Below are 22,231 nucleotides of genomic sequence, written 5' to 3'. Positions count from 1 at the left end.
CCATAAATACAAAAAGTAAATCACATGCAGACAAGATCAGTATCTGCATGTATCAGCGCACCAAATTTAGTGCGTTGAGTTTAGGCTTTCCTAGACTAGGTTCACGAAATTAAAGAAGATCAGATAAACTGTATACTGAAATGAACAACCAAAGAAAGCAAAACCAACATACTGGTAAACTGCTAGCAATGAAAGCTGGTTTGTAAGTGTACTTAATGATTTTATCGAGGTTCCCCATGCCTCTCACTTCAAGTTTTGGAGAATTCTGGGAGAGCGGGTGCATCTTCCTCTGTTACATCCCAGTTTAATAAAGCACTATACAGCAAATAGAACCATACTTTGCATTACTGTATGGTATATATTGTATAATTTGTTATCTTTACATTTATATGATGAGCATTGTGCTTTGTTTTCCATGTGAACAGCTCCTTCGAGGCAAAACATGCGTAGATTGTCACAACAGGATGCTCTTGGTCTGCTATCGACTGGATTTCTACGTGGGAATTCTGGGTTTCTTAGAGGTAGTGGAGACCTGCTGGGTGGAAATGGAAGCACAACTCGCCATGTGCGACTAGGAGCTACCCAGGTAGATCCTTACATCACAAATTCTCATCTCCAGCAGTCAAGTTAAAGCTTTAACTGGATGTTATTGAAAGATATGACTATATTTGATGAACTTGAGCTATGTAAACTTGGTTACTGTTTCTATAGTTTATTACATGTTTACTCCTATTGTTTCCATAGGCATACATTGTGTTTATCAGTACACTTGGAAGCCAGTGGCTTGCCAGAAATGTCCCTGTGCTCTTGTCACATGTATTAGACCTTGTCTCCCATCAAAAAGTGACCCAGACCCCCATAGAGGCTGCCTGTGCTAGACGTTGCACATCCTACATTCTCCGAGCTACTCTGGGGGAGCTGCTGGGAGAGAAGGCCCAGTTGGAAGCTGCTCGAGAGATATGCGAGGTCATCAAGAAACTCATGAAGTCTGTGGGTATGTGAAAATGTGTTATCAACCTTACCACTCTTATCACAGCATGCTTTGTCTTTCTGTAATGGTTTATTAATCTTTTCTCATTTTTTTTGTTTCTCTTGAAATAATGTAAAATAAGCCATACAAAACTGATGGTATATTTACCATTAGCATTTCTTGAGCAAGTAAAGTTAATTCTGCAGAGAAGCTGATGAGTTTGAATGCTGTATTTATCCTTGCTTTATCAGAAACCCTTATGGCGAACAATGATTTAGGACTCTTTTTATAAGTTGATCTGAATGCAAACATACTGGTGCACATCCCTTTAAATGATTACATTTGCCTAGTTGGCTCGCTGATTGTAAGTTTTTTCTCTTGTTTATGAAAGAACACCGGTTGTGTTTACTAATGTGAGTTTGTGTTTGTGATCTGCATGCGCTACAGGTACAGTCAGAATGACATTGTAGATTAGTAAGCGTTATTTTGAGTCTTTTACTGGCAAAGACGTTTGTAATTTATGTTGTAAAATGTTTGTTTGGACTCCTTGAATTGTGACGTGGAGGAGAGCTCCGACTGTAGGTCCAGCCTCCTTCCAACAGAGATTGCAGGAGCTTCAAGACCGTTAATTGCTAAATGCACACTACTAGGTAATGTATATAGCTAATGGTTGTGGATAGGATGGGGGTTATATTTGCAGGAATGAGCACAAATTGGTTAGTCAATTCAGTTTTGGTTATTTAATTAGGCTAGCTGACAATATTTAAAATGTAATGATATAGAATACAGCTATACAAATCTCTAGAGCTAGGTACCTTAAAATTCACTACACATGCCAAACATTTTTGTTTAATTTCTAGAACCTGCTTCCATTTTCTGGTTTCTATAATTGTCTAACTGGTTCTGTTATTCTACATTGTTTTATGCTGGTTATACCTGAAATGTAGTTAAATCAGAATTTTGCTAGCCGGGTGGCATTAAGAAGTAGCTTGGTGGGGTCAGTTGTAATACTTTGTAATAGTATGGAAAAATGTTGGAGGTTATTGCCCACATCTGCCAGGAATGGTCAGACTGGTGGTCAGTGGTTGCCCCACACTGTAGGCTGTAGTGCTCACATAGTGTCTGTTTTACTAGGAAAAACAATGGTTTATTCTATTATAATAGGATTCTGTTGGGCTCCAAGAGTTAGGCAGCAAGTAAAAACAGCCGGGTGGAGCACCCGGGAAATGGGTGCTGGGGAGAACACCTATATGTTTGATGCAAATGGAGAAATGTATTTAAAAGTCTTCCTTGTGGTTCTTTGTGGATCTGTCTGGTCCCAGCGTTCTTGGGCTGCCTTCTTCGTTCCCAAGTGCTGGTGGGAATTGAAGAAATCGGCGCTAGTAGCACCCCTCCAGTAGATCCATGCAGAATTTGGTGGAATCTCTACAGGAACGAGTATGAGAAAATTGGACCAGTGGTGTCTGGCCTGTTGGAACACGGTTCCTCATGTGGGGACCAAAGAGCAGTAATGCCCGTCCCATTTCCTGTAAAGCTTCCAGGGACCTAAGCTCCATAGCCAGGCCTAAAGATCCCTGGCTGTGACAGCAGGGAGAATGATGATCTGGAGTCTGGCCACTGTCCCTCTGGAACCCTAGACCGCACCTTGGAAGATACTTTTTAGTGTGAGGTTTAAAGATGAGGAGGCTGAGACCCCTCACTCCGGCAGTGCATGGACAAGGACAAAAAACACCCTCCCCCTCTCCTGTGACTGAGTGTAATATTAAAGGTGTGAACAAAGTCCAGGGTGATTCACAGCAAGACAAGTCAATAACTTGGACTGGTTAAAGGGACCAGGGGCTGGATTGCTAACTGCCAACATGTGTCGAAAAACGCTTTAATCAAAGCCTAATGTAAACATTGTGTGTGTGTCATTACTACTTTTTAGCGATATGTAGCATATCTATTAAGAGCTATTACTGAGCATTAAACACTTATAATTATTCAACATCTATTCCATGCTAATTCCTGAGACTGACAGATAAGCGCTAGCATTCTAATCTATCAGCCTGGCTGCCCTGTGTTTAACTCAGTCATGAGTCAACACTCTGCCTGCTGCCCGATATAAGTGGTCAAGGAATACCAGCAAAGAGGTTCTGAAGCAGCTACACATACTACCCAGAAGCAAGTAGTTCCAGGTTACGATAAAGGAGCCTGATGGTGCTAGCAACTTCAACTGGGGGCACGAGTAAACCCATCCTGTCACAATAGAATACTTGTATTATTTGATGTTGCCAAGGTATTTTATTCAGTTCAACTACATTATTTAAAGGCTACCTAGGCTGTGTTCTAGTTAGGAGAGTGCTAATTAAATATATATACTTTTTCTCTATCCTCCTCTGGGGGACACCGGGGACATTGGGGTATAGAGTAGGACAGGGCGAACTGTCACTTTAAACTTCTGTTTAACTAAGCCCTAGCTCCTCCCGCTCCATACCCCACTTCCTGTTAGCCTCCGTTTAGTTTAAGTGCCCGGCAAACGGGCTGCGTTTAGGGCTGAGTAGCAGCCCAATTCTGTTTATTTTTTTGTTTTAAATGCTAATCTGAGATTTTGTCTCCTGATTCTGACAGCCGGCGGCTCACTGAGCCGCGTAGGCAGCTGTCAGTCACCTGCACTCCCTGGCTGCTGTTAGTGGGACAGACTGCAGTATGCAGCGCACAGCATGAACGGCTGTACGCTGTCTGGAGGGGAGGATCGGAGGTACCGTGGAGGTGCCTCCACTGCCAGTGGTGGGAGCCCGTCTTCTCTTGTTCAGGGATCGGTGGTTTCAGTCTACCACCGATGTCTGGGTACGGGAAGTGGTGGATCGGGGATACAAGAGCAATCTGCTCAGTCTTTATCTTCCTCCCAGGCGGTTGTTTGCCACACGGCTTCCCAATTGTCCACGAAAGCGATTGGCTTTACGAGAAGCGATCCAATCTCTCCTCTCTTCCGGAGTGATTATTCCGGTGCCAGATTCTCTAAAAGGTTTGGATTTTTTATTGCAACCTTTTTCTCGTGCCAAAACCAGACGGCTCGCCCAGACCCATTCTGAATCTAAAATCATTGAACACTCAGGTCAGAGTGACCAAGTTCAAGATGGAGTCTTTGCGCTCGGTCATTCACGGCATGGAACAGGGAGAGTTCATGGTGGCTCTAGACATCAAGGATGCCTGTCTCCATGTTTCTATCTGGCTGTTCAGTCAGAGTACTTCCAATTTCAAGCTCTTCCCTTTGGTCTGGCCATGGCTCCATGTACCTTCACCAAGATCATGGCGGTCATGGCTGCTCTGCTAAAGTCCAAGGGGATTACAATCATCCCTTACCTGGATGATCTTCTTTTAAAGATAGAATCTCCAGAGGTGCTTCAATCACATATCAAAGTAGTCATCCAGACTCTAGAATCTCACGGTTGGATTCTCAACTTCAAAAAGTCCAAGTTGATCCCATCCCAAAGGATGATCTTTTTGGGTCTTTTATTGGACACCCGACAACGATGGGTGTTCTTACCTCAGGACAAAATTCTAGCCTTACAGAAGATGGTGAAATCTCTGTTGGTGGCAAAACAGTCCTCTGTGCATTTTGGCATGAAAGTTCTGGGCAAGATGATATCGACTTTCGAGGCGGTGCAGTTTGCTCAGTTTCATGCACGGCTGTTCCAGTTGGAACTTCTGTCGCAATGGAACAAATCTCATCTGAATCTGATGGGCCAGGTATTCCGCCTGTGTCCGCTTCAGTCGCTTCTTTGGTGGTTGCAGAAACAAAATCTCTGCAGAGGACGCACGTTCTCAATTTGGAATTGATCCTTAATCACAACGAATGTCAGCCTTTGAGGTTAGGGGGCTGTCTGTCTTCACGCTTGTTTTCAGGGTCTTTGGATGCCGAAGGGATCCAAACTTCCAATCAATGTTTTGGAACTGCTAACAGTGCTTCATGCTCTCTTATTAGCGCACAACGCTTGCTGCAGGGAACGCCAGTGAAGATTCAGTCAGTCAATGCCACGGCGGTGGCATTCCTCAATCATCAGGGCGGCACCAAGACTCCCTTGACCATGCGAGAGACGCACAGGATTTTTTAGTGTACCGAAGCTCACGTTTCGGCGCTCATGGCCATCTTTATTCCCAGAATAGAAAATTAGGAAGCCTATTTCCTAAGCAGGCATACTCTGCATCCGGGCAAATGGTCCCTCCATCCTGAGGTGTTTCGTCAGTTGGTGGAAAAGTGGGGTCAGCTGAATGTCGACATGATGGCATCTCGGTTGAACCACAAGGTCCCCCTCTTCTGCTCCCGTGCAAGAGATCCTATGGCTGTCACAGTAGGTGCTATGTCTGTCCCTTGGAGGTACCGCTTAGTGTACCTTTTCCCACCAGTAGCCATGCTTCCACGGGTGTTAAAAAAGGTAAAGAGGCAGGGTGTTGCAGTCCTTCTAGTAGTGCCAGATTGGCCGCGAATGGCCTGGTACACCAACGTGCTCTCCATGGCAGGAGGTTGGTTTTGGCATTTTGCGCTACGCTCAGACCTATTAACTCAAAGTCCTTTTTGTCATCTAGGTTTACAATGTCTGGCTTTAACGGTGTGGCTGTTAAAGCCATGATCCTGCAAGCTAAGAGTTTTTCCAAAGGTGTGGTGCAAACCATGCTTCGGGCTCGTAAACCGGGTTCTGCAAAGATATATCATAGAGTCTGGAAGTCATATATTGGCTGGTGTGAAGAGAAGGGGTATCCTACTTCTTTTCGCTTGGCCAGGTTACTTAGGTTCTTAGGTTAGGTTCTTGCAGGTTTGCGCCTTAGTTTTCTTAAAGGTCAGGTGTCCGCTCTTTCGGTCTTCTTTCAAAGAAGACCCGCTGTCATGCCTGATGTGCACGCTTTCATTCAGGGCGTGCTCCATGTACAGCCTTCATATGTTCGTCTGGTAGCAACATGGGATTTGAATTTTACAGCATCCGCCTTTTGAACCTTTGAATACAGTGGAATTCAAACTTCTAACCTTGAAGACGGTCTTCCTTTTGACCATATCTATGGCACGAAGAGTTTTAGAGCTTGCTGCTTTATCTTGCAAGTCTCCTCTTCTTGTTTTTCATGAAGGCAGGGCAGTTCTTTGAACCAAGCCTTTTTTTTTCCGAAGGTTGTGTCTAGATTTCATTTAAATCAAGACATTGTCATTCCTGCCCTGACTTATTCTAGGTCTTCTGAAAACAATGATTCTATTCGTTATCTCGATGTTGTCTGAGCCTTGCGCATTTATGTGCGAAGGTCCCAGAATGTGTGCAAGACTGAGGATCTTTTGATTCTCTATGATGCTCACAAGAGAGGCTGGCCAGCTTCTAAGGTGACTATTGGTTGGTGGATTACGGCTGTTATCCATCAGGCTTATAGTGAGGTTGGGGAGTCTGTAAATACTTCCTGGGTGGCTCGCCATGGTGCCTCCAGTGAACAGCTCTGTAGGGCGGCCATGTGTTCTTCTGTACACACAATCACTAGGTTTTGCAAGTTTAATGTGTTTGCATCCAAAGATGCAAGTTTTGGAAGGAAGATGCTTCATGACGTTTCTTCTGAGCGTTCCCTCCCGTGAGCCAGCTTTGGGATGTCCCCGGTGTCTCTCAAAGGCGGATAGAGAAAATGGGATTTTTGTACTCTTAGTCCATTGGGGGACACCGGGCGCCCACCCTTAACACTCTGGTTTCTCCTACTGCTTGACATGTTGTCTTGTTGTCAAGAGAATGTTGTTGTTTGTTAATTTTATTCTCTTTTCCTGTTTTTCTCTATCTCTGCTTTCTGCGGGCTTGATAAAACATAAACTGAGGCTAACAGGAAGTGGGGTATAGAGGGGGAGGAACTAGGGCTTAGTTAAACAGAAGTTTAAAGTGCCAGTTCGCCTTGTCCTACTCTATACCCCAATGTCCTCGGTGTTCCGCAATGGACTAAGAGAAATGGATTTTGCGTAAGTACAAAAATCCCATTATTCTGCTTAAAGCCAAAGTGTGTACCAATAAAGTTTTTCAACTTATTAGAGGTGCCAGTCAAGGTAGTCTATTATACCTCTCCTGTATGCATTTACCACAGAGCCCGGACAGCCGAAATCAGTGAGTTGACATCTTTCTATCTTGGTTAAATCTCTTGACTAAATATGCCCCCACACACAACAAAAAACCTTTTCACTGAGTTATTGAGACACACACACACACACGTTCAAATTTGGATGGTCCTACTTCTAAAAGAAGTGTGAGGGAAAGCACATGCTGGTAAAATATTTGGATACATTATGGAGTACTTAGATGGATTTCAATTCTTTTTATTGAAGTTCTGTTAAAACGACTGTCTTCAAAAGTTACCTTATATATTTGGTGTGGAACACTCTTAACCATAAGCATGTACAAACAATGTATAATTATAAAAGCACATGCCTGCTTAGATAATTAGCTGAACAGTTAGATTTCACTAATTATATAGGTGTGTTACCTTAATTGTTAAAACCATTTAAAATATACTCCATATATATCACATGGGAAAATATATATGTGTATACTAAACATATGCACACATACATCTTAGCCACTATGTCTCTCAACTTCACACTTAAAATTGTCCAGTAGGCATTCTGCAAAGTAAAAATCCAGAAAAGTTCACAATTGTTTTGATGGCTGGATTGATCCCAAACTCTGTTAGGTACATTAACTGGGAAGTTAAATGTACTGGTGTTGAAATGATGTGCTGTTTGAAAATGTTGAAGCATTTGTGGGTTGAAAAACTTTAGGATTAACTGAATTTGAAAAGTGTTCCAAAAGTCAATCTCATATTGGACCTTGCATTTGAGAAATGTATCTAAATAAATGACCGGATTGGTGTTTTACTATGGCATTTGAGTATGATAAAACACTAGACACTTTTATGAAAAGTGCAACACTTGCAAATCCTGGGGCCATTGCAGAAATAGCTTTTATAATTTAAACATTTTTGGAATATAACTCCTGCCCGGATTTATATAACAACTCATGAAAGCTGTTGTGCTTTCCTTGTGCTTTCCTACTAACAAACTTGCTCATTGTGCCCAGATATTGTGTAGATCTTTCTCAGGGCGTGGAGATGTGGGCTGACCAGCAGGCAGCGCAGGTACCAGGCATTGGGAAGACACTGCTACCAGAATTTTGGGAGTGACACAGAACGCAACCTCATTTATCTGTCTGTAAACGGTTGAGGGCCACAGGACCAGAAACTGACATACATTAAATGATAGCCCACTGGAGACAAGTACCCTCTTCCCTATGGATATTCTGAACAAACTCTGGTTCGGAGAGTGAATTGCCGCCGGCCCCACCTGGATGGTTGGTCTGACTAAGGCCAGTAATCCAGAGGCAGCCCCTTCAGCCATGGACCATACCTGGGGGGCTGATCCTCTTTATCATAGGCGGCACCCAGATGCCTTGCTTCTGGAGGGTGTCAAGAGCTTGGGTTGGATCCTACTTGATTCTGTACCGACACTACAAGTCGGGATCCCACAACAGATCAACATCCCTAGCCAGATAGGCAATTCAGTCCCACACCCTACCTACTTTCTATCCTGTATCTCTTCTCGACCCTTGAGTTAAGATCTACTGTGGTCTCTGTTCTTTCATTGATATCTGATACAGTCTTACCTGAAAGCAGTATAGGAATAGGATTGGTAGTACATGGAGAAAGTAAAAATAGCTTGCTCTGGCTACCCCAGGCTCTGACCTGGTATGGTACTCCCAAGGCTGGCACTTTACTTCTTAGAGTGGGTTACTTCCAAGTGAGGTCTGTACCGGTAGGTGAGAACAGGTAGGAGTCTCTGGCTCCCAGCATTAGGAGAGATGCCTACAACATTACATCTCCACCTGGATGGCTTTTCAACCTCTTCTCCGTTTACAGCAGGGCCCTCGCCTCTTAAGTCTGGCCCTTCATGTGAGCACTGGTCTTACAAAGACCACAGCGGTTGTAGCCGCCTATCTGGTCCTGTGGGGTGGGGGGTGGGGTTAGTCTTGGTTAGTCTTTGTCAGCACTGGACAACATTATCAAGGCAGGTTCAACCTGCACGCTGCAACAGCTTCCTACCCATGCTTCAGGTTACGTGACTACAGCAGTGACAGTTCTATTTACCTCCATTCCAGTTGGTTCCCTTATCAAGAATGTTCTTCTGGAAATCGTTCTGAATAACAAGGCCACAGTCTTCAGCCGAAGTGTGTTCTGGTGTGACAGGCTTTCTCCCCATTGTCTTGTAATACTTCACAAACAGGAGGTTTCTTAGGTAATGGTACCCTACTTTGTGATTCTTCCTTAAGGGAGGTTATATCTTACTCATTTCGGGGGATCGGCTTCCACTTTCAACTGGGTAGTCCAGATGCTATGATTACCAAACTCATATCAAGAGGAGGCCCTTCTTAAATGAGGGCCCTAGACAGAAACATCTCACGACAGATAGGCTTTGGACCTGGGTAAATTGTGACACCAATGCCGGCCTATAGACTGGAGAACAGTGGTCCTTCGTCAAATGGGGGGCTCCAAATCCGACTTAGGTAACTGATCTTTGAGAGGGTTCTATAGATATGGGTTGGACCAAAGGGTCATGTTACTGCCCCAACAGAGGGCTCGGTCATTCTTCAAGGGTTCCAGTCCTTCTTTGGTTTAACTATGCCAGGGTTGTGGCATACATCAACGAACAGGGTGGGACCAGGAATGCATGAGAGTGTTCAATTACAGCTTAGTCCATTGGGTGGACTTCTGTTCAGTGGTTCTATCAGGGAAGGAATCCTCTTCACGCAGATCTTCAAAGGCTGTGCCGGCAGTGGATTTACCTGATATACATCTCCGGATGCCTTGGCATTGTCACCAGGACCTGGATTCTGTTCAGGACCAGGGTTCCAACAGGGTTGAGGTGGCAGTCATGACCATGCAGTGGAAGTTCCGAATGGGACATCCATTCCTATGCAGATTCCCCCGAATCTCCGGAGGGTCTATAGAGGGGAGGCCCTGTTAGAATTCTGATGACTTCAAATTGAGTCCATCGGATCAGGATGCAGTATTCTAATCGTGCTGTGTCCTAGTGAAGAGGTCTTTTACTTAACACAGTCCTTCTCTCTTGGAGCCCCCTTCCAACCGGGATCAACCTCGGCTACCCCTCTTGATCAGGATCGTTATGGCCGGCTTCTGACAGTTATGGAGGTTCTCATCCAGAATAATGGTCACCCTTTGGGTAGGCCAGGAATCCTCTGGCTACCACAAGGCATGCAGGGCCTCCGTGGGGACGTGTGAGTGTTAGTCATTTACACATCTACCCCCCTTTTCCTGCTCCTCACTTTCCAAAAGAGATTGCAGGTGGGTCTCCGAATCAGTTCCTGACAGTTCTGGTATGTGCTCATCTTCTTGGACTTGGTTTGTAAATGCAGAGATTTGTGAATGGGCGAGACGTGTGGACCCTTCTCTTGGGGTTCGGTAAACACCTCCACGGTTCCAGCTGCAGCTCCAGTAGGAGGCCTGACACTATGTCCTTCTTCACTAACAACTTGCTTACCACCTTGGGTTCAGCTGAAGTGTGGTTTCCACGTGGAGAGGATCTCCTTGATCAGAACCTTGGTGTAAAGGGGTCCCCTTGATGGTATACCTAATTTTCCTTTATGTGATGTCAGGGCTGTGGCACACCGTTCCTTTTATTCAGCCTATGAGGCTTTATATGGTTCATTTGAATTTGGAGTCTCTGTTCTGGTGTTTGGGAAGGTAGTTTCCTCTTGGGACCTTATCTTGGAGTTTTCTCTTACCAAATGGTTCGTGTTCCCCATCTTATGTGGAGTGGCCATCCGGATTTATAATTTACCCACTATATTGGGTTTATGCTGAGATAGGGAAGTCTGATGGCTTGGCAGATCATTTTCAGGAGCTTTTGTATTCTGTCCAACAGGCCTTGTAGGTTCTGTCGGACTCTGCATATACTGGCTTGGTATCCATTCCACACGGTCCATGTGGCTCGGCTGGGGTGAACTTATGGGTGCTTCGGCAGATCACCTCAGCCGAGGAGTCGTATAGTCCTCTGGCTGCTACTCACATGGATAACCTTGTTATTGTTGTGTCTTCCACAGCTGGTTTTTGGTCGCAGTGTTGCATGCTGGATTATCAGAGCATTCCCCCTCCCTTCAAGGGACTGCTCTAAAAATCCTCATGGTAGCAGTGTCCCCCAGATAGGGTGAGTGAGAAAATAGGATTTTTGTACTTGCGTTTAATCTCTTTCTCTGAATCCATCTGGGAATGTAGAGAAAGATTTCTGCTCTCTACCTAATGGCAGCGCCAGACATCTAGTGCGGTTCTGAGTGACAACAATCCGATAAAAAAACGCTGTCACTGATTTTAACTGCAATGCCGGTTTCTGTATGGTATGTCCTGTGTGCCTCCTGTGAAAGTTTGGATCCAGTAATAAAACACTTTCCACTACTGACCCAGAAAGTGTATGTGCTGCAGCACATACACCCTTAGTTCTAAGTTTTAGAATAAGATAAATAAAGTAATCTAAACTAATATCGTCAAAAGATAGCCGCAGAGCAGCCACAGAAGTCAAACTCCATGGGCACTTAAAATACACTGATGCTAGGAGGGGTTGCAGAGGGGAGGAGTTCAGTCAGCAAGTATAAACAAAAATGTATTAACTTAAGCGCCAACTCCCAGATTACCCACATTCAACCCATGGTAGCAGTGTCCCCCAGATGGATTCAGAGAAAGAGATTTAACCTAAGTACAAAAATCCTCCTTATTGTGTGTGTTTTATGGAGCCCATCACTGCTATTTTATGCATATGACCATATGACAGGGCATATGCCTGGCATATTCTGTGAGTGTCTGGGCGCATGGCTGGTATATTGTGTGTTTGTGGGGGGGGGGGCATGGCTATGAATATGATTCATTCAATATGTCATTTTGAGCTGTATAATATATTACTCATTGATTATTACTCATTGTGATCTACATTTGAATGATATTTGTATAGCCACACGTGCGTAGCTCCCCCATTTTTTTTATTTTAAAACACAATTCTGCATAATTGCTAGTTGGTTGGTTCATATGTGTTATAATAATTTGTCTGTGACTGATGTCTGCTTTTATATACAATACTTAACTAATGTTTGCTACCATGTGATAGCCTTCCCCACTGTATACTTATGTATGTATTTACCATAGGCTATAAAACTGACACCCATTATGGACCTATTTTGATTTTTGGAAAGAAACAAATAGATAATGTAGCACACATTGAATATTTATACAACATTATATGTTTGATGTTGACAAAGGTTTTGTCTAATTTCTGCTTGCTTTATGACATCCTTTTTTCTTCATCTTTGTCTGCAAAGCCCCTTGCCTCATCCTGTTTTATTTCCCATTAGATGCTGTGCTAAGTGACAGTAACATGGAGACACGGTTCTGTACCACTGATATCGCTGCCAGTCAGCATGTTTTGGTCTGCGCCCTGCAAGAGCTTGGGGATCTTATTTTGGGACTGGGTACCACAGTTGCTCCTTTGCTGCGTGACTCCAGTACTGGTAATCTATTTGTGTCTGCAGATATGGGGCTTATTGTCACGTTTGTGTAACTTGGCGTTTGTTAGACTAACGCATTTCTTCATTGCTGCTTTCCCTCTGTCTTGTAGGGGTCCTGGATGCTGTGATCTCAGTAGCTCTCCACCCTAGTCTAAGTGCCCGCTTAGCCTCCGCTTGGTGCCTTCGCTGTGTGGTTGTGTCTCTGCCTTCTCTAGCAGCCCCTCTCTTAGATCGTTGTACTGAACGCCTGATAGCCCTGAAATCCTCTTCTGAGGCAGTGAGCGGGTATAGTCTGTCAGCAGCTGGACTGCTTGGGTCCATCAGACTATGCCCGCTTGGTGTACCACAGGGGAAAGGCAAGGTAAGGATTGCTGTGTTGAGCAGTGATGAACAAATATAGTTTCATTTACCAAGACCGTTGCGAGTTTGTCAGTGTGCACATGGCATAATTACAGCTACTGTGTGCACTGTAGTAACATACAATTGCTGCTATTTTGCAGCCTACATAGCATGTGTATTTTTTGCAGAGATGTTAATTGCTCACTTCTGTACTTGGTAAATGATACCACTAGAGACCTACAATTACAGTAATTTAAAGGGGCTTTCTGACTTTTTGTTTGTTTTTGTTTTTAACCTTTTCCATTTTTATTTTTTGAATTTGTTATTTTATACCCTCCCTTCCCCCATATTTTTCTAGTTGGGGTTATCTACAAATGTGACCACCACCATTTCTATATAGCACATACTGGGATGCTGCAAAATAGAGCACTGCTTAAAGGGTCCTAGGTGAGGAAAAGTTGTCATTGGGGAGAATAAAAAACTTAATGAAAAGTGAAAAATGCCCTTTAAAAATAGCAGTATATTCATTATTATGTCAACGTGACTTGAGTGCCTTAAAGTAATTAAATATGGCATCGTGATTTGTTTGTTAATAACTCAGCAAAACAAAAATTATGTCATCCCAGTGTGTTTCTAATCACTTGATAATATTTTTTTCATAAACCCCACACAGCAGCATCAAGTAGTAACAGCATAAAAAGATGATGTTCAGCTGTCACTTAACTTGATTATTTGTTTCAGGTAATTATGAGCCTGGCAGAAGACCTACTGTGTTCTGCCACCCAAAACAGTCGTTTTTCCATGCAGAGGGTACAGGCCGGTTGGCTCCTCATTGCCTCTCTCATGACTTTAGGTAAGAATTTGCTGATATTTATATACAATTCACACGGCAGGTTCTATTTAACAACTTTAGTTAATCATTCCCCCTCTTGATATCCTGCTCTCCACCCTCTTACCTGGAGCAGCCTCTTACTGCGGTTCTCTGTATTGTCGTACTAAGTTAGTCCATAGCTCCCAAAAGAGCTCCGTGGAGCTTTTCCATGGGACTTTTCACAGCTCTCGGGCCAGGTAACTGGAGGAAGGGGGAGATGTTTGCATATTGGGAAGATTAGATTAAGAACAGGTTGCCCAAAACTTTACAGCCCCTTTTAAAGGTCTCTTGCAAATGTAATTGGTTTGCCTAGTCTGGCTGCAATATACGGAAGATAAACATTGTTCAAAGTAGGTGTTCAGGATTCTTTTATTTTTTAAAAAATTTATACTGACCCTGAAGGGAGTATTCTCTATAAGAGGGCTGGCTATCTGCTGGGCTGGTGTTGTCTAAGACTTCTGCTGTCATATTTCTCAGAAACACCATTGCCTCAGTTATAGAACTTTTGTTTTTAACATATGTTTTCACATCCTCATCATTGTTGGGGCCAAGAATGTTCAATGACAGGGTGACCGAGGATGTATGTAATTGACTCCTGGCATTGTATTCAAGTGTCCTGTTGAATACGTTTTTGATATGTTTATATATCTTTCATATGCTCTGCTTTCATTTAATAGGATACTGAATTTCCTAAAATCTATTCACCTCTGTTACTTGATGATCTCGCCTATAAATAAATAATAATAATAATTTCTCTCCTGGTCCCTTCTCACTCTTGTGCTAATTACCTACCTACTCTCCAGGCCCTGCTATGGTCCAGTCGCATTTAGGCCGGCTGCTTCTTCTTTGGCGGAGTGTATTCCCTCAAAGGCCCAAGGACCTGGACACTGAGCGTAGTAGGGGGGATGTTTTCACCTGGCAGGTCACTTTGGAAGCACGAGCAGGCGCTATGAGTGGTGAGTGACCTCCAAAAAATATTACACACAGCACAACTTGTTGGGTCTAGGGGCCTGATTCATTAAGGATCTTAACTTAAGAAACTTCTTATTTAAGACTCCTGGACAAAACCATGTTACAATGCAAGGGGTGCAAATTAGTATTCTGTTTTGCACATAAGTTAAATACTGACTTTTTTCATGCAGCACACAAATACTTGATAGCTTATTTGTACACTGAAATTTAAAGTTGATATTTGTGTGCTACATGAAAAAACAGTCAGTATTTAACTTATGTGCAAAACAGGATACTAATTTGCACCCCTTGCATTGTAACATGGTTTTGTCCAGGAGTCTTAAATAAGAAGTTTGTCAAGTTAAGATCCTTAATGAATCAGGCCCTAGATGACTATAATCATCACTCTTTAGAAACTATTTACAATTTATGTCTTTATGTATAGTATAATCCGGGCATGAGGTCTAAGTGAAGGCACTTCCTGCAGTTCAATATATGAAAGGGGACTCAATCCATCCATTCCTATTCAGTAAATCAGATTTGATTGCTTGTGTCCATCAAATCATAGTGGACAGACTAAGTTCTGTGATGGCAACTGCAGAGGCTGCCTTTTCATAGTTAGAAAGGTCCATCTCCTGGCTGCAGGTAACACCAGGTCCCAAATTTGATATATATGGTGAACAAGATGCAGAAAACAGCCTAGTTAACATGGTCATTTTTATGCCTTTTTGGTTAATGTTAAAAATTATTGACATGGGTTATATTTCTCATTTCTGACTCTGTGCTTTCTTTCCCAAGCTATCCAGAGCTTTATATTACACTGCAAGGAGCTCATGACAGAAGATATCTTACAAATGCTCCTTCCTCCTCTACCATGTGCAGTGACTTTGCTCACCCAGTAAGTGTTCCCATAGTCCATAAATTATATGTAGAATACAGAGGTATGGCAGACGATAAAAACTGGGGATGTTAAGCATACAGTATTATTGTTTACCTTAATTTATTTTTAATATTTTTTTATATTTAACAAGCATTTTTACATTCTTATAGCTTTGAGGCTGTTATTCTGGAAGCTATAGGAAGAAAATAAATGGAGCTTATCCCATTTAAAGCACAGCTAAACTAGCTGCGAGTTCCCAACGGGTTTGAAAAGTGGAGATGTTGCCTATAGTAACTATTCGGATTCTAGTTATCCCTTATTTAGTACATTCTACAAAATGATAGCAAGAATCTGATTGGTTACTATAGACAACATCTCCACTTTTCAAACCCGCCGAAAACTTGCATCTTGTTACATTTACCACAAAATCAAAGATAAGATTAGCGCCTTCCTAGATTCCTTTTAGGCTGCCGTGTGCATATAATACCAATAGATATAAATCACTGAATAAGACAATCAGAGTAAAGTCCACAATTCTTTATTAGAAACCTATAGTCCACATGTAAATAAATCACTATAGACCACAAGCCGTAACTTTGACTGGCCTATAACAATGGTCTAGGCTTATTCAATGATATATAGCTAAAATGCCAACAGGTTTCACCTTTAAGTCTGTTGTGCCATAAAAAGTTCAGTTTTACCAATAATGTCTCTGATATTTACACGCACACACTCGTCGGTGTTGTACGATATTACATGTCCTCACTCTGTTTTCCAAAGTTGGGTCCGCTTGTATTGTATATAAATTGTGAGTACTCATATGAACCATGAATGATGCTGTTTCTTGTGATACCCTGACAATTGTAGCGTAGGGTCTTTCCAAGCAGTTAGGGACTATGTATATGATGTCCAATCTGTGTCCGTGACAGCAGACTGCTGGAATGTGTCGATCTGATGCACTTCCTATAGATTGGAATGCACCCTGCGTTCCAAATGCTGAACTTCCGGTATCTGCTGTAGCGTTGGGAACCCCCTTTTTTTTTTTTTTTTTTCTCTTTTCTCTTTTCTTTTTTCCTTTCTTTTTTTTTTTTATTCATTGTACAATTTGTTACATTCACCCACTTATCTTTTATTGGAGATTGAGATTGAAACATTAACAAAAAACAAAACAAAAGTATTGTGAGTTTATCAGTATCACGGAATTGCACAATCTTATACCATATGCGGGGGACACAGCTGAATATCACTTGTAATGTATTATGTGACTCTGTTGTGCTAAAGAGATATTTTGCATAAATCACCTGTTTATGTGCATAGCCCCACCCCTTATTCTTTTTGTGAACTTTCCATGGCAATGACTTTCATCTAATGTCTAGGTTACCGAGTCTACAGAAGCTGTATGGAAACCCCTTGAAGTCCTCTTCTGTGCTCTACAGACAAAGACTTTACCAGTTGCTCATTTTACTGCCTCCCAAAACATATGAAGGTATTTTATGTTTCATCACGGTCACTCTAATTGTGGATTTTTGCAAGCACGTTGTGTGAATTACTATTAATGTTGATAATAATGGTTTGCTGCAACATTTTTCAATCTATTTTAACACAATAACAAGATATGTAAAGTTGCTATTTCCCTAGTGCAGGCTGCATTTTGTGCTTTCATAGAGAACTTACAACTTGTCTATTTCTTTATATTCCCAACAGAAAGCCTTTGTGCCATCATGAAGGAATTGGTTGCTGACCTATCCTCCCCTGACTACGCCCCTAGTGGGGCTGCAGTCTTACTGCCGTCACTTTGTCATCCTGACGACCTAGTTCTCTTTGGACCATCACTGCAGGAGAATGGCCACAGGGCTTTAGAAGAGCAGGTGAATTGGATAGTTGGTCTAACTAATGTGGTAGTTGTGTGCAGTCCTCTGGCTAAGGTCCTGGTTAGCAGACAACTGTTAGGACTGTAGTCCCAATTCTTGTTTTGAAGACTTTAATGCTGCCAGAAGGAATTCTGCATCATAGTTACTGGCTATCCAGCAATGCAACAGTGTGTGATCTTTAAATACTTGCCTCTATGAACAGTTCATACCAGATCTTTAAGACTCCCCTGGACCAGACCCTGCAGCTCTCTTCAGCAGTCTTTTGCAATTGTTTGTCTAAAATAGGGCTTTTGGCTACTTTAGGAAATATGTTATGTTTGAGAGGAAACAGCCCTCAGCCCCCTCTATACATTTCTGGTGAATTACGCCACTATATTATGCAAAGTTACCTATTAAAAGTGTCCCCATCCTGTTAAGTTTGTCTGAATACGGGCTACCTGGCTAAATAGGACATATTCTGGAAAAAAAAATTATTATCTTCAATCCAAGCACTTTGAAGTGCTGTGCAAAACCATACCGTATATAAGAATGTTTCAGGCTCTATTTTTATAATGGAAGCACCTCCATTCTAAACATCCTTTGAAATGTGACCAGGGTCCTATAAAGTCCTACATAAAACTGTAATGGGACTAGTTTATCTCAGGAGTTAATTACTGTGTCCATAGTTTTAAGTTTGACTTCTTTCCAGAGTTCAGCAGAAAGATGTGTAATATGCAATAGCGACTTTGAGAAGATGGAAAATGAAGTTAGTGAATACCTCCCAAACATTGAGGTTCATGCTTATGGGAACCCTATCATTCTGTTTTTTGAAAGAGGTGGATTAGTATTAGATCTTTTATTTAACAGGCAGAACAAAAAGACAAGATATTACTACATACCAACCTGACCCAAAAAAACAATTGAAGAAAAAATACAAGGCAAGGGTACCAGGGGCAAATGCAGGATTTGAAGACCGGTTTCCAAATGTTTGCATGGGGAAGCCTATTTAACAAGTATTGTGGTGGTACTTGTGCCCCTGCAATACCTGTTCTGTTATTGGCAATAACAGATTAATATAATATAAGTTGAAAATTCTTTATTCTTTAAGTAAAGTTTTTTTATTTTTTATTTTAATGAATGCTTCTTAAATATTCAAATGTTTTTAAAAGAAGTTTTTAATCAATTTTTTAAGTTTTAACTTATTTTTATGCACACATACACATAATGGGGGGGCACACATGGGGATATAGAGGGAGAGAGATGTACACTTACTAAATTGTAGAGAAAAGGACGACCGATTGGGGAAGATTTTAGAGACAGACACACAGTGGGGTGGAAAAGACACACTCTGCACAAATACGAGGAGACAGGAGTGGGCTGAGGAAAAGGTGTAAGTGAAGGAGTAAAGGTGGCAGTGGAATCTAGTCTGTTTAATGGTCGCTCGCTGCCCTCTTTGGGTCCTGACTCTGCATGTGGCCCATGGTGTGGAGGAAGGGGAGTCCCCTTCTCTAATTTCTCCCTTCTACCTCTCCTTACCCCAATTCCCCTCATTTCATTTATAGACTCCACCTTTGGTAATTTAGCAATAGAGAGGGGGAGAAATGAGCTACTCCATATGACACTACTCACACTCCGTTCATCTGTCCCTTTTCTTTCTTTTTTCCTGTCACTTTTATCTTGCTCTCTTATTTTTCTGTAGTGCAGTGGGGCAGCTGCGATCTGCCAGGTGTGTTCCTGCAGGGGCTAGTAGGATCTATGTGCTGCAGTAATAGGCTGCATGACCCCTATTTCACACAGTGAGAAAAGAGGGAGGGATTCCTGGTTCTGACCACTTTAAAAAAAAAAAATAAAGCTTTCTACTGACTCCATTAGGTCACTGGGGCCCCTGGACTACGTGAAAACCTCAGGTTACTGGAGGTGGTAATTTGAGCTTGAAGGAGCGAAAGGTCAGGGCAACTGGAAACCTCCCCACAAGTGCACACCTGGATTCCTCTGATTAGTTTAATTTTTGGGAAAAAATCTTGACTGTACTTAATTTAGTTGTTTGATTAATTTTCACAAACGCAAATGTACAGGGGAATTTTTCTCATGTGTGATAAATGTTAACATTTTTGGTCCAAATTGCAATGCAATATTTATCCTACTCTGTGGAGCAAACATTATGTCTGGATTGTTTAGCAAAGATTTAAAAAAAAAAAAAAAAAAACAATTTAGAAAAAAATTACTAAAGTGACCTTTATAAATTGTTATTATAAAGGTTTCTTTCTTTCTATCTGGGGGATACTGCTACCATGGGTTGTATGAGGGGAGCGTGGAGTTGGTACCCCAATAACTAGTTAGCTTTGTTAAATGTATCAAGGTGACAGACCCCTCCCCTTTGCAACCCATGTAGCTCCTCAGTTTTAGATTACGTGCCCAAGGAGTTGGGCTTACTTTCTTGCTAGTCTAGATTTATTTTATTTTATCCTTTTTTACAAAAAGTATTTTTTTATTTTTTTATTTAAAAGAATACAGGTAGTGTGCACTATAAAGAGTGAGCACACTTCCTACCTATACAGCCGCACTATAGCTGTCTTACAGTGAGAGCTGGACAGCTCTCACTGACATTTTCCGGCTTTTCAGTGCTGACAGACGACTTAATTAAGTCACTGTCACACTGATAGATTCCCTATATATTGGTACCATAAATGCAAGGAGCGCCTGTAATCAGAGCGGTGGTGGCTGGCACTTTTTGTAACATACCAAGTTCCTCCCTCAGGAATAGAAGGGGGGGAAACTTGGTTACAACTATTATCCATCACAGAATGGATGCAAAATCAGAGTGACTGCTGCAGGCTTACTAACTGAAGAAGTTGCAGCTAAAGATCACTATTACAGGAGCTGGAAAGACTCCAGGGCGTAACTAAGGAAAATAGAGTTCCCCCACCGCACACAGGACATTGGATTCTTCCAATGATGCCAAATAATGCCCGGGAAACCAGCAGACTCTCAGCCTGAACACTGCAGACGTTGCTGACAGACTCCTCTCCTGTAGACCTGGCTTAGGCTGTTGGAAGGCTAAGTACCTCAATTTATATATTATATTGCTCTATACTTCTATACTCAATTATTGCTAAGGGGTATATTAGTACTGTTTGTGCATTTAGCATATCTTATTATATTCTGCTTACACTCATATCAAAGGTTATTGTAATATACTACTTTTGACTACCGGTTATAGATTAGTTTTATCCTTGTATCTATACCAAAGCTTTCCTTTCTGACTGTCTATATTGCATACTGTTTCCTTTTGCGGTGACACCGTTTCCATTCGGAAACATGTCTGACAAGGGAATGGCACCTCGTGCAAAATACTTTACTTGTTCAAAGTGTAAAGTTAAGTTACCTATTGGACAACAGGACACGGGATCGCTCTGCATTGACTGTGATGCGTGGGTCCTGACAGGGTACCACCTCTACCGGAGGAACCGGCGTGGGCAACTTCTCTGGCGCAATCAGTTGTGACATTGGTTCAGCAGCTCACTAGGCCAGCGGAGATACCAGCGGTTTTCGCACTTCTCCCCTCCACATTAGTAGTTATTGACCCCCCTGTGTCCGTCACCTTTCCAGTGACGGTCGAGACAGTGGATTTTAGGCAGGCGGGCCCATCGTCCTCGCTAGCTATCTCAGGTCCTTCTTCTGGAGAACTGGCTTTGTCCACATCCCTGCTCAGAGGCCTAGATTGGTTAAACAGTTTCTTAGTCTTACCAAGACCAAATCCGTCAAGAAACAAACAACACCGACCTACGCATCCTCTTCGGTCCCTCTCTGATTCCGAAGGGTCATCAGAAGAGGAGGGAAAACTCATACATGATTCTGATTTCGCACAGCAACAGACCTGGAGGAATCCCACAGTTATCAAGGTATTGATAACCTGGTATTGGCAGCACATCAAGCCCTAGACTTCTTGGACCTAGAAGAACCAAAGGCTTCTGATCATGATCTTTTTAAAAGGAGACGCGCAATCCGTTTTCCTCTGTCAGCTGAGTTAACAGAGATTGCGGAAGCAGCCAGACTGTAGATTTACTATCCCATGGATATTCCTTGCCCTTGCAAAGGCCATGGAAGCATGGGCTGACCAATTGGCGGCAGGGCTCAGACTTGCTCCCTCTGGCCCTGCACCTTAAGGAGGCTTCAGGATACTTATAGGAGGCTGCCCAAATTGCAGCCTCCATTTCATCCTCTATATCTGCGTCTGCTGTAGCAGCTTGAAGAACCCTGTGGTTGAGGTCCTGGGATGCAAATACTGAGTCAAAGAACTATTTAGAAACACTGCCTTACTCAGGCGCAGTTTTATTCAGTCCTGAATTGGACAAAATTTTTTGCCAGGCCACTGGTGGCAAAAGTACCTGTCTTCCAGTAAATGTACCTAAATCAAGAACACCAAGATATGGGTCATTTAAGCAGCCCTTTTGGTAGTCCCCTTCTGTAGAGGCCAAGCCTCCAGGGCCAGACTGTTCGGGGACAGGTGACACTCTCCCAGAAATAAATCTTCCTACTCTTTGAGATGTCCCTGACCCAAGCTTCCAGAGAAGCTGGCAGCCTGACTGTTGTCCACCCCTTCGTGCGGCTACGGGGTTTGGAGGACATCTGCTTCTATTCAAAGTTCATTGGATGGCGTCCTCCAAAGACGGTTGGATTCGTGGCATCATGACAAGGGGCTTCATAATAGAACTTGCAGGTCTAACCCCTCGTTGTTTTTTTTACATCCAACCTGCCCCGCGACCCGGAAAGAAGCTTCATTGTGTTGCCTTTCTTCTTTCAGCAAGGGTCTTC

The 22,231-nt window shown here is 42.6% G+C and overlaps 1 protein-coding gene across 1 annotated transcript in view; it reads left to right on the top strand.

Moving 5' to 3' along the window:
• Positions 1 to 22,231, top strand: part of HEATR5A (HEAT repeat containing 5A) — an 86,171-nt gene that overhangs the window by 5,282 nt on the left and 58,658 nt on the right. Inside the window, exons 6-14 of the mRNA XM_075192616.1 lie at positions 426 to 586; positions 745 to 994; positions 12,373 to 12,528; positions 12,636 to 12,886; positions 13,606 to 13,717; positions 14,539 to 14,691; positions 15,485 to 15,584; positions 16,943 to 17,052; positions 17,271 to 17,434. Coding sequence (XP_075048717.1) covers positions 426 to 586; positions 745 to 994; positions 12,373 to 12,528; positions 12,636 to 12,886; positions 13,606 to 13,717; positions 14,539 to 14,691; positions 15,485 to 15,584; positions 16,943 to 17,052; positions 17,271 to 17,434 — 1,457 coding nt within the window. The remainder of the gene's footprint in view (positions 1 to 425; positions 587 to 744; positions 995 to 12,372; positions 12,529 to 12,635; positions 12,887 to 13,605; positions 13,718 to 14,538; positions 14,692 to 15,484; positions 15,585 to 16,942; positions 17,053 to 17,270; positions 17,435 to 22,231) is intronic.

This window comes from Mixophyes fleayi, chromosome 12, assembly GCF_038048845.1.
Source record: "Mixophyes fleayi isolate aMixFle1 chromosome 12, aMixFle1.hap1, whole genome shotgun sequence".
Taxonomy (NCBI): domain Eukaryota; kingdom Metazoa; phylum Chordata; class Amphibia; order Anura; family Limnodynastidae; genus Mixophyes; species Mixophyes fleayi.
This window is presented reverse-complemented; position numbering and strand designations above follow the sequence as displayed.